This window comes from Pleurodeles waltl, chromosome 12 (genome assembly GCF_031143425.1).
Source record: "Pleurodeles waltl isolate 20211129_DDA chromosome 12, aPleWal1.hap1.20221129, whole genome shotgun sequence".
Taxonomy (NCBI): Eukaryota; Metazoa; Chordata; class Amphibia; order Caudata; family Salamandridae; genus Pleurodeles; species Pleurodeles waltl.
Genome location: NC_090451.1, coordinates 394,294,981 through 394,308,707, shown reverse-complemented (window position 1 = coordinate 394,308,707; position 13,727 = coordinate 394,294,981). Strand labels below are relative to the sequence as shown.

The 13,727-nt window shown below is 40.2% G+C and overlaps 1 protein-coding gene across 3 annotated transcripts in view; it reads right to left on the bottom strand.

The window, feature by feature from the left end:
* ZNF536 (zinc finger protein 536) overlaps nt 1-13,727 on the bottom strand; it is a 1,047,679-nt gene that overhangs the window by 190,934 nt on the left and 843,018 nt on the right. The window contains exon 8 of one of the 3 annotated variants that reach the window (XM_069216776.1): nt 8,393-8,433. The exons of the other annotated variants lie outside the window; for them this stretch is intronic. Coding sequence (XP_069072877.1) covers nt 8,393-8,433 — 41 coding nt within the window. The remainder of the gene's footprint in view (nt 1-8,392; nt 8,434-13,727) is intronic. 3 annotated transcript variants of the gene reach the window in all.

Here is a 13,727-nt window from a genome sequence, read left to right as displayed (position 1 = left end):
TGCTGGAAGGACTCGGCCTTCCTACCACAAGTGATCTGCAAGGGCTTGCTTGCTTGCCACCTGCTCCGAAGTGTCAGGGGCATCAAAGACTTGAACTATCTGCACCTGATCTGTGTAAGTTGTGAGTCTGCCCTGCCTTGGAAGTGGGCGTAAGGCACTCTACCTTCTGTGGTGTTAATCAGAACTTCTGAGCAGAAATGTGAAGCCTCGCAAAGTCTCACCATGCAGTTGCCAGCTTCAGTGAACTCCATGCCAGGCAGTGGGAAGCCCCACAAAACCTTGACGTGCAGCTGCAAGCCCATCAGAACCTATGTACAGTGATACTAAGCCCTGCAAACCATCACCGCGCAACACCCCAGGATCGACCCAAAGTGATGCCAAGCCCTACAAAGCCTCACAGCACAACTCCACAGGAATCATTGCAAAACGACACCAAGCCCCACAAAGGTTCACCGCACAGCTTCTCAGAACCGATGTCAGATGACGCAAAGCCTTGCAAAGCAACGCCGCAGAGACCGCGAACCAGGATTTAAGGTACTGTATTCAGTGGGCTCAAGTGAATCCCTGTAGCCGACCCACACTACATCACGGTCTGCCTGACTTGTGACTTAGTCCTGGTCTATCGTGACCAGATAACCACAGTAGGTGCTTTGTGCTTTTATGCCTATTTTCACCTAAATCTTTAAAATTGCACATCTCATGATCTACATATTGGAGTTATGTCATCATGGTCTTGTTTTATTAATAAAATCATAATCTATTTTTCTACTCTGGTGTGGAGTCTTTTTGTGGTGCTTTCACTTTGCTACTGTATGAGGTATTCACACAAATACTCTACACATTGCCTTCTAAGTTAGGCCTGCTTGTTCTGTGCCAAGCTACCCGAGGGTTAGCACAGGATAATTTAGGTTGTGTTGTGATGTACCTTGACAAGGATTGTGGTCCCTCCTTGAACACAGTGTAAACCTCTGACAACTAGAGACCCGATTTCTAACAATTTCCATTTGCTGCATTGTCTGTTGTTTTAGCCAAACCACAGATGCAGATATTATTACAATGTGAATGGGACTTTAGGACTTCATTTTTTACTGCAATTTTAGTAATATCAGTTTACCAGTGGGGCACTGTTTTCTTGAGGCACTCTGTGTAATCCTACAGGTGAGCTATTCTGTGCTCTACTTTGTCTAGCTTGTAGCCATGCTTGGATGTCCTTTATTTGGCCGAGCTAAGTTGTGATGTGGGCTTTTTTCTATCAATTGTGCATAGGCTGGAGTACATGTTAACTATGATTTCACACAGTATTTTATTATGGACACCTCTGGTCAGCATCTCACCTTCCATGCCATACACTTTGAGTCCCCAACATCCCCATTGGTTTTCACTGAGTGCCTACTATCAAAGGTGAGTTTGGCTTGCTTAGGATCAAGTTTGCTCATCATGTAGCAAATTGCAGGGATGCTGTTGATATAATGAGAAGGACGAACCCTCCGGGTGCTATGTACCTTGCAGTTTTCACAAAGCGCCATGCCAGTGGGATGGTGTAGCAGTGATGAGAAGCTCGCTCACTCAGAGAGTCTACCATCAACCACAGTGAGGGAAGCTGCCCTCCAGACAGGTAGGTTGCACACCACTGCATCTTCATTAACAGTTATCTTGCTACTCCCTCCAGCTCCAAACTGTCATTACTTATAAATGGATTAGTAATGCCTAATCCTAATGGACTCAAAAAGAATGTCTCACTCCCCAGTTCAAGGCTGCTTCTGCAAGGAAATGAGGCTGGGTCTCACTTTGTGCCCTCCACTTCTCCCTACAGTCAGAAACTAGTGAAACATAGTTCAAAAAGAGTGTTGCGTTTCTGGGAGAGGGGTGCATAGTGTAACAATGTTGGGGGCTCAGCATCAGATGTAAAATTGGGATTGTGGCAGGCTCCTTGGTCCATAATCCTCAAAACCCTCACTAATCCTGTATTTTCTGCAGGGCACCAGCCTACCTTGCATGCCTACAGAAGCCAATCAGGAGAGCATTCCAAACTGGGATGGGTTTTAGTGGCAGAAGAGCATGATCGCTGGTGAAGCTCAGAGCATTCTTCAGAGAGGGCCCAAGGAGACTCTGGCATCACATGACTGAGCGCCAGCAATGCAGGGCACCTTACTCTACAGGCCAAGATGAGCTGCTGCTTCTTCTGTTAGCAGCCTTTGTGACAGTTCACAGACAAATCAGGCCAAAGGAAGCTAGGCAACATGCACAGGAATGAGTGCAGCCATTCCCTCCATCTTGTTAATGCTTCAGTATGCAGGATGTCGGATGAATGAAGATATGCTGAAGTCCGGAACTTCTGCTCCCTGTTCAGACAGGCATCTTGGTCAGAAGCCAGCCACCCATTTACACAATCCTCTTCAAACAAAGACATTTCTTGTATACCATGACTGTACTTGACAAACAATGGCCATTCTATAAAACCACGGGGATCCCTGAGGGTACTGATGATCAAAGGTATTTGGTGGTCACACATGCAACATCTTGGCCATTCCTAGCATGGAGGGTCATTTCAGGAATGCAGAAGTGCCCACAAGCATGCTACTGACATCTTTGTCATATGAGTATGGCACATGGGCATATAAAGCAGTACTTGGGCTTGTGAGGATTAACGTCAGCATGTGAAGCTATTCGAGGCGGATGATGGTGGAACAAGAAAACATCATGCTTTTAGATGGGGAGGAAGACAATAGCTGTCCATTACGGTCATTATTGTTTGAGAATGCAGGATGACATTGAAAGGTTGATATTTGGGGATACAATGTTTGCATATATTACAAATGAAAAGTTGGCACTTGAGGGCAAAATTGATGTATCACCTGAAAATGATAACTTCATATTCTCAATGCTATTATTAAGCATTTTTCCATTGTGACCATTAAATGCATTGGCCATTGACTACTTTAAGCAATATACATAGTGATTTGGTGTGCGCTGCAGAATTAAAGTGTATATTATTTCGCTCTAATCACAGGACAGAGATAATGCAATGCTATGTGGAATAGCCACAAGAAGGAGAGGAGAGAACGTAACAGGGATGAACAAACTGGAATGTGGTAGGCATTAGGGGACACTGCTGCTACCTAGGCAGGCCAGGGCCTGTGCAGACATGTGAGGGCAGGTCAGATAGGTCAGAATACATGGCAAGAAAGGAGACCAGGGGGCAATGTTTACCATGAGCCAGATTAATAGGTCAGTGCGCTGAAAACCAGGAGGAGACTTGCCCAAGCATAGGTAATATGCACACAAGGGGAGCATACTAGACTACAAGTTCAAGGCCAGCATGGTATTCCATTCCTTTAATATGGGGTGTCTGCGGAGGCCCCTTGTGGATTGACAGCCTGTACTAAAAGAACTGAGTCACGGTGGACAGCTGCATATGCCAGGGTGATGGCCCTCCTAGCCAGGAGATGCATAAGGTCTATGAACCGACCTGCCAGGTTGTTTTCTTTACAGCACTTGTAGACTCCAAGAGTGCTGGTCTCCCAGGAGTCAAGTCCTTCACAGTGGGAAATATCAGCTATAGTGGTCAGAACCACTTGCCAATAGTGCACTATAGATGGGAAGGGCCATAGATTGTGGGGGAGGTCCGCATTATCTGAGTGGCAGCAGGGGCAGCAGAGCTGTGCGTTTGAGTAGATCTGATATAGTTTAATGGGCATAAGGTATGCTCTGTGTAGAATGGAAAATTGAATATTCTTAAACCAAGCATTTATGGATACTAGATGAGAATATTCCAGTGCAAATACCCATTCTGGATTGTGAAGTCACCTCCCAAAGTATGCTGCCCAGCGCTCGTGTGTCCGTATGAGTGGGGTGCAAGTGTGTTCTCTTAGGGCTTTGTAGAACCAAGTGCCATCCAGTATCCATACTAGCAATATTTGGACCACTGCATGGATTTGTGGTTCCTCCAGGGTGACTCCGCTCAGCATACAATTCCACTGGAGTTGTCTTTGCATTAGGAACTGCCCCAGTGGGATGCAGAGTTCTGCAATATGTTGTTCAAAGGTAACAAAATGGCTGTCTAAGCAGAGGTCTGCGAGGATAGATATGTATTTGTCATGCCAATAACATAAGTTCTTAAGTGTCAGGAGTCCTGAATTTCCAGGCAGACCCCAGACTGGTATCTCAGGGCATACAGGAGGATGTGTTGCATGAGTTGGAATACTTGGTTACTGCATCATTTGATGATTGTCACTGATCTAGAGGATGCAGGTAGTAATTTAGTCTCAGGGAGGAGATTCTCAAGCATATCCCCTGGGTTCATCTCGCCCTGACCTGCTCCGATATCCCCAAAGCAGCCAGCAAGTCAACACCCATTGGAGTTGAGCCAGTTTATGACACTGCTCAAAGGTAGGAACACCCTGACCAACCTTGCCCATAGGCAACTGAAGGTTATTCAGTGCTACATGGTGGTGGTCAGACCCCCAATTTAAATCACTGAACATGCTGTCAAGCTTCAGAAGCACTTCCTTGGAGGGGTGACCGGGGCATTTGAGAAGTAGTAGAGTAACCACATGAACATCACCATCTTAGATAAGGCTGTCTGTAGTTGTCAGTAGGAGGCCTTTCTAAAATTGAATCTGGGACCACAGCAATTATTGGATGCAAACCAGATGAAAAACTAATATTCTCATGAGAAAGTGAACATACTGAAAAAGTAAAAAGGTTTATTTGGGTACAAAAAATGACAAGCTGATCTTTGTGGACAAAACAATTATATTTTCTAAAAAGAAAAAATCTAGCCTTTAGAAGCTTAAATGTATTTACTGAAAATGACAAGCTGATGTGAACGAGAATTTCTGCTTGCGCTAAGACACTTAGGAGCTGATTTAGACTTTAGCAGACAGAGGGTATTCCATCGGGATGGCAGAGGACATTGCACCTGCCATTCCTATGGACTTCTGTCTGCCACATCTAGAGTTGTCCACCAGCCCCATGGAGAACTGTTAACATTGGCAGGAACCATTGTGACAGCGGTTCCTGTTATCCAGTTTTTTATTTTTCGAAAAAAAAACTTCCAAGGCTGGGGTTTGTTTTCAAACAATGAAAAACTGATGACCCACACAGCATGGGAGTTTTTTCCTGTGGTGTTGGGGGCATTACATTGTTTTACTGCCCCCCACTGCCAGGTTTTACATGGCGATAAAGGATAGCAAAATAAATGTCATCAGATTGTCCACTCTAAATTAGACATGTTGTCAGATGGCTAACCTCTGACAGCCTGTACTCCATCGGGCCATCAGAGGGGTATGTTAGCAGCAGAGCTGGAGAAGGCTCTGTCTAAATCAGGCAAGCGGAACATGAGTTTGTCAAAGAGGGTAGTCCATTACACTGAAGTACCCTCTCTGACAAACTCTAAATCAGACTCTTATTACTGATGTCATGACATTATTTTCATTGATAACAGAAAGCATTTTCTACTGCCTACAGTAGATATTTTATAGCTTGTGTGGATGCATTTCTTGAGGTTTTTTGATTTCTAGCACCATAATTATTGTATGTAACTCTGATGCATGAGGTGTCTCACTCAATGTTTGCTATCTCTTATGGGGCATGGCTCCAGCGAGAACAAGTGAGATCTCTGTAACCCCAGCCTCAGCTCACTTTTTTTGTGTCTGCAAAATCTGAATTCCCTGAGGAAGCCTAAAATATGATACAGTGATATCTGTCTACATTTTTGATTGACAGGTTCTACCCATTATAAATATTATACAGCTGACAACCTGTTAGGAAAGAACAGAAGGGAAAAAAGAAAAAAAATGTGGCACTCATGAAAAGAGATGCCTGGTGCATTTTAGTAATGACCAGTAGACCATCTTATGTTCTGTCTCCCTGTTACTTGACTTACCTGTAAAACCTGTATTTTTTTTAGAAAATGTACTTCGAAAATGTTGCTGCAAATTGGATAATTTCACCCATTTGTAAAAAGAGGGAGAGACCTCAACTAAGGGCCATATGTACAAATCATTTTTGTAGTCTGAAATGGCCTGATTCTGTGAATCTGACTCCAGAAATGCTTTTACCTACGTACAAATCACAAATTGTGATTCTATAACATGTTACAGAATCACAATTTTTGTTAGTGATTCAGTATTTGGGAGGGGCATGTTAAAGGCATCCCTTCCAAACACAGGATTGCAGTGGTATGTATGAATATTTTGCAACCGATTTATGGTTCAAAACATTCATTTATTATCTACACCATAAAGGAGGTGGTAACCATTCACAAATGGTAAGGGGTCCCCTTGTGGCCACTTTCCCTTTAGAAATAACTATTTTAAGAGCATGCAGTGGTCCCATGGACTACTGCCTACTGTTAAAAAATGAAACTGTTTCATTTTCTTTTTTACTTTTTTAAACACACCATGTTTTCCTTTATGAAAATAGGCTTCACTTTAAAAAAAAAGATTGCTTTATTTAAAAAAGCAGTCACAGACATGGTGGTCCGCTGACCTCAGCAGGCCATCATTGCTGTGATGGCTGCAATTCCTAATGGGTTACACATTGTAAAGTACCTCATTAATATTCATGAGATAGGCCTACTGTGAACCCGTTAGGAATCTCCATTTTAGAAATCTCTATTTTGTACATTAGGAATTGAAACTTCCTAACTGCGATTTGGTAAGAATCACAATTAGGAAATCCCAATTCCTATTTTTGTTACCGGTGGCCCTAAGTGTATGGCTGAGGTGGGGAATCTGCATTGCTTACTGTGCTTGCTCTTTGGAATTAGGACCAAATATTAGCACCCCATCGCAATGAAATAGGACCATCCACCACAGTCATTACATCATATAAAAATGTAAGTTGAGAGCTCAGCCCGGATTGAAAAATTGCACTGTAATGGGTTGGCTTTTTAAAGGAATCAAAGTATTTGAAGATTTGTTTTATTTGGGACCTTCATTAGGGAGCCAAATCTGAATCAATTATTTAAACAATTAAGGTTCTTTATGACTTACATGGTAGAAAGTGTGTAATATTCTAGAGTAGGTCTATAGGAATGAAGCAGAAGCCTTATCAGAACTTTAATCAATATTTTTCCCAAGAAAGGACACAAAAACGTCCTTCATCTTCGGGCATCTCTAATGCAAACATGTTCAAAATTTCTGAGAGTCCAAGCAAATACATAACTCAATACAATGCACTCAGTCAGGACCCAATCAACTTGAAATTACTGAATGGAGAGGCAAGGAAAACACCCCTAGCATCTCTTTAGTATCATACCTGTTCATACTGCAAAATAACATTATAAACACATTGACAGTGATGGATATGCATCCCTCAACACATCGTGATTGGCCATAAGTATTCTTTCCTAGTCTTCACCTACAAATCATGAAGTGACTCATTTCTACATCCGTACCGAACAAATTAAAACTTATATTGGATTCCTCGCCCTAAGGAAATTTGTCACAAATAGGTGACCTTTATCGATATGTTATATCTACCATTTGCTTCACTTATGTTCAGGACCATTTTAGTAGTTTTTAGTCATAAATCACCACAAATTAAAACTTTATTCTAGGCCAGTCCTGAATGTAAAAATGTATTTGCTTCTGTTCAAGTCATGAAATGACATGGTGCACTCGTATTTAACAAATCTAGGTTCTTATCTTGTGCTCTATATAATTTTTGTAACATGTCCTCATCATAGGAAAATTGCTGCAGCTTAAAAAACAATACAAAGTAAATCAGAACGTAAATTGAATAATTTACATATTGTAGAGCACTGTATGAACAGGTATGTCAAAGTTTAATTCATAAGTTGGCAGTAGTCTTCAGCATATGCATTTTGTGCTTCAAAGTACAACAAAGGATTACAATATAAATGTATAAGTATTATTTACATTTTTATACATTCACAGTAAGGCTAGATGTTCACTAGCACATATCTAAGAGGAACAGTAAGTTAATATAGTAACTGGAAAAAAGTATTTGACCACAATATACAGGAGAAGGCACCCGAACACTAGTTTGCTAGAGCAATGATGTTAGTTTGTATTACAGCAGTAAGTTATTTATGAGGTATTTATAGAGCATAGGCCAAGCCAAAGGGTAAAGAGTGGAGCATCATCGAAGGTTCATCAATGGAAACCATTGGATTTGTAATAGGGGCAGATAAAATCAGGGAAGTTTACAAAAATAACTGAACTCTTATTTCATTTGAAAAATTAGGAAGGAAAGGCAAAAGTGTTGTAAAAATCTTGAAGTGGCATAAGTTGTCCCTGAAAGACACTTCAAAAATGATATTTTGTAACTGAACTTTAACCAACCCATAAATAAATATGACATTAAAAAAAGAGCAATGAAAAAAAAAATCACAGAAAAGGAAAAAAGGAAAGTTTTAATGTACCTGCTGGGATTTTCTCTTGAAAATCTTTCATTGACAACCATCTGTCAGTAAGACAAAAGAAAGTACCACATGTCAGAGAAATTACCAATAATGTAGATGGGGCATAGATAAACAATGTAGAATTTCAAATGTGTATGACGTTTTAATTAAAAAAAAGGTAGTTTGATAAATGTGTCTTTCATATAGTTAACAGCTTATTTTGAAGGATTTAAAGACCTTCTGGAAACCTATATATTTAACCCCTTTAGACGTTTGTTATGGTTCTGAGAAACATTTACTTAATGTGATTTCTGGTAATAACAGAAGTGTGATGCTTGAAATAGAAACATATCAATTCACTTTATGTATCTCATTCCAAAGAAAAGGGGCATGTTGCCACTGTCCCACAGCAGCTATATTAATAATGTATGTTAATTTTGATCCACCTATATAGGCAAATTAGTCTCCATGATTACTTTCAATGTTGACATGTAATACACAGAGCACATTGGGTCTATTTTAGTGAGGTTGCATGTATTTACAAAGTGTGAGCTACAAAAAGAGAATTCTGCAGTGATCTTACACAAATGCCACTGTTCATGGTTCAGTCACTAACACAGTGAGAAGCACGTCCTTAGTCTTCTTAGTCTTAAGTCTTGTAATTATGTACTTTAGCTCCATATGGAGAAACACACTAAAAGGTGAAGATGCAGACCTATATGTCAATATTAAAATTTACTTTAAAAGTTCTTGGGCAACCAATAAAAAAATAAATTTTTAATAACAATAAACACCTATTCTATTGAAGGCTTGTTTATAGAATACATTTCATCAGCTCAAGACCCCAACAAATGTATCAGAATTCATAACTTAACCACAAATTGAAGAAATAGGACCAATAAGTATAAATGAATAAGTGATTGCACACTAAAGCTTACGGAACTTATAATACTTTCTATCAAACGTAAGCAAGGAGAGGAAACTAAAGTGAACTGCTCAAATCACTCAGGACCTCAATGGGAAACAATGGCAAATATTGGCCACTCCTTGTGCGTAATATAACAGCTGGCTGGATACCTGGATTTCTGGGTAGCTCTAGCACATTTGAATGATTTAGTAACAAAGGGATTTAAAAATTGTCTTAACGTGATGCTATCTGTTCAGTAAAAATACATTAGCAAACATTAGACATACTGTCACATTTTTCTCAGAAATTGGTTTTCCATTGCAGCTCTACTTTTTGAATTTGCCTTTATCATTTTCAGTTGCATTATATGAGGACAATATTTAGCATATCTCTCTATGCTTCTAGGGCTGTCATAAAGGGCTTGTTATTCCCTGCGAGGTGCGGCAGCTCATTTTGAGAAACACTGGAAGTTGATACATTATTATCAAGTGGCAGATTCAGTAAGTATGTATTTAATAATATTACCAGTCTCCTACTCAAACCAGTAGTATGTCTATTTGAAAGCCTTGCTCTGCACAAATTGAACCAAGATTAAACTTTCACCTGAAGTCAATGAGAAGTCTGGTGATTGCTTCAACAGTTTCTCAATGTAATGGAAGTTACCCATAACAGTGTAATAATAACTCTTTGTGACTTCAGACTGGAATCTGTAAGGAGGTACCACTGGTAAGGTAGCATCATCCACCCTGTCATCTTTGAGAGGAAGGTGCACAACTTCAAGAATACAGTAATTCTGAGTAGTAATAGATAATGATCCATATGTTGAACAGAAGAGACATTTTTAAAAAGTTATTCATGGAGACATAGGGGACTATATCTCACGACAAATACTCTAGATAGAAACTCTGATGACAAATGTTCTAAATGTGAGGCAGCACTTTATTTATGCTGGTAGTTGCTGGAGGACCAGACTCTGCCACATCCCTCCTTCTCCCAAAATGTGGTCAGCAGCTCCCTTATCTTACAACAGGAGATGAGAGACCACACACTCTGTTAAATACACCAAGGGCTTGGAAGCAGATATAGGATACCCAATGGAATAGCTAGGGATCACCATTCAATTTGTTGGGTGCCTTGCTTCTATTTCCACAAACCACACTGAAAATAAAAGAAGAATGCATAGAATGCACACTTCTAACTATTAGCTTGCCTAATGATTGAGCCAATAGGTGGGACTTTCTGAACTGGTTGAGAGCTCTGGCATCCGTGGTGGTGAAGTGAGGAATGTAAGGCCTCCCTAGCACGTACACCCTCCTCATTCAACCTCTCAAGGAAAGAGTTTGGGTCCAGCACTTTATATTTGCAAATTAAGGACTGATGTACACCTACATATATTTATTAGTTCTAAAGGACATTAGCACTCATAGGTTTCCTGATGATAAAATCACCTACACATAGTGCTAAAATCAAACAAACTTAACAGACCATGAACATTTTCGGGGCTTGTCTGAAGGTCCAATGCTTGCTCAAGACCTGTACTCAAAGTAAGAGAATTACCGTGCTAAGATGTCACTTGGCAGAAAGAAGGTCCTGTTATTCACATGGGGTGCAATCAACAGGAGGTGGTGAACAGAATGTAGCAGAAGGCTTACAGTATAAGAGTTCCATACTTTCTACAGGCCCAATCCTAACTAACCATATAAGATCCTGTGTGCAATACACCAAGCCTTAAATTGTTACATTGTTCAATAGGCAAACAGGATAAAGAACTGCTAGTCTTCAAGATGTGTTTAAAAGTGTGCAGCTTGTAATCAACCCATACAGGCAAAATTATGGATGAATTGCAATTTGGTGAAAAGATATCCCAGGAGTCCCACAGAAAGAATATTGCAAAAGTCTAAAAGGGATAAAGTCAGAGCAGGTTTCACTCCAGGATGTTTATCTGAAGGTATGAACGTAGGGCATTCCTGAGTATGCATACTGTCAGAAAACATGAATAGGTGACAGAATGAACGTGAGGAAAAATGTTAAACAGTTGATGGTGATTCCCAGCACCTTACCTTTGTGTGGGACAGATGGGGGACCCCTGCTCTACTGGCCATAGTATATTGTTCCAGAGTGCATGCTTTTTCCCTGGGAGCAGAAGCTATATTTAGCCACCACTAAAATTTCAAAGACTAGAGTTCATCATTCGCTGCACAGTGATTAGACTGTCCTTCAGTCTTAAAACTGAGTTTTGGGGACACTGGTCTAATATAATGGCCCAAGGAAGCAAGGAGACCTGATGTGCTGACATAATAGCATGCTTTATGTTCTCAACATTAGTAATTATGCCACAACTACTACATGTTGGAGCCCTCACAGTTCAGATGATCTTTCTAAGTCTATTAAAAATATTTTTCCTAGAGGTTTCCTCAAATTATTAATTCCCATATGATATGATGGCTGAAGCTAATATTTACAGTAATATACTAGGAGTCATTATTCTGCTGATCTATGGCCATATGCCAAGCCCTACTGGGGTCAATCCAATGTGTCATTTTGGACCATGGAGGTTTTTCACCTAGAGGAGTGTATGTCCTGCTTCTTCATATCGGTAATTCTTCTTTAGAGAAGTCTAAGGTCTCTCAGAAGCATATGTCTTTCAGAAATTCAGAACCTTTTGGACACTTATCATGGACTTTTTCACAGTCATGTTACTTAAGTAGTAAGCTCCTGAATCTAAACTATTTTACAATCCACAGTATCCTTGATAAATAAAATGTTAGCTCACTCCATCAGTCACAGATGTACTGATGACTAGAAATTCTATCAAGTTATGAGTCTCGGCTTTAAGGAGTGATTCATCTAGCATTTTCAAGGATCGAGAAAGAGCTCAGTCTGCACTATATTTATATTATAAAACAAAAGGTTGTTATATGTCTCTAATCTTCTCATTAGTTTAGATGTGACATTATTAGTTACAGTAGTAACAAAATGACCTAACTTAGCTCCCGTAATAACTTATTACAGTTGGGTTGTGACATTACAATGCATGCTGCCAGAATCCGTTTACCGTGTAAAATTCACATCACTAGGTAGAATTGCAAATGCTGTTTAAACAAGTAAATGAAGAGCTAGTTTTTCTGCTCTTGTGAACCATATTTCTCTGAAATAAATAATCATTAGCAGAAAGGATGCATTATTGGCAGTATCTTTTTGATTGCATGGCTCACGTTTGTTAGAAGAGAGCAGGAATCTCTGTGCAGTGTACTGCACTTCCTGAAATATGGTGTTTTCAAAGTTACATATGAAACCACTTACAATATGGTTTTGCAGCAAACTATTAGCTGTGTATTGGTCTGTCTAATTTTACTCTACAGATTCAATATCTTTCTACATTCCTGTACCCTACTCTTTCATATGAAAGAGTAAGTAGTAAAATATGTAATTATTTTGTGGGAAGGGTAATGATTTGACCATATATTATAAGGAAAGAAATACCCTTCTGGATACTGAAAGCCCTGTTGACTTTGCAAAGGAATTCATATTTCACCCTCATTCCTCTTTAGGGCCAGGGAACTTGTCATTCACAATAGTCTTACACCATACAGTATAGGGTACTTTGTGCCATATATATGAACAAAACTGTAGATTACGGAGTCAACAAAGTACCTCTTGATACCCCTTGGCACATCTACACACCGGGTTCATAAGGATATGAGATTGCTGCATAGTCATATCATATTGTGTAGGTTGTGTAGGTGCAGGTTTTCTCAGCAGCAGCCTGGATAGAGGTAAACCACATCTTGACAATTAGAAATATACTCTCACTGGCTAGCACAATGGTGTGTGCATGCTGCCCTGCTAGAGTGGCAAACACACATTTCTAAAGCAGTAGCCTTTGCCAGCACACTAAGAGTGTGCTGTCACCCTCCAGGCAGCCCTTGACTGGTGGACATTAGAGTGCTCAAGAGTATTTTCTCTCTTTAGGACCACAACATCTTCAGCATAATGGAAAAGGCATCCCTAAGATGGAAAGTGTTTAGACCGTGTCTGTGAAAATCTAAACATTATCATCACCACTGTAAGTTTGGCTTTTTGGTTCTGAGGTGTGAATCCTTATCTTTCCAGATAGTTTGAGTGGGCCCATGAAAAACAAGCATCCATGCTTCCCTGTCTACCACATGTTCATTACTCATGAATTAACTCAAGCATTGAGAAAACCACACATCTAGAACTTACAAATACATATTGGCAAAACTATACAAGAGAGGCTCATTATAAGATGGCTTTTGTTTGAAAAATGAGTTTGCACCACTCCGCTCCTGGGAACTTTTACTCTTCATCCTCCCTTTGACACGGCACAAAACAACCCATGCCCTAAGGCCAAATTTTCCCTGACCCAGACAGTGCCTGTCTACCAGGGCTCCTCCCCACAAACCCCAGGCATTCTTGGAACAGTTGTGA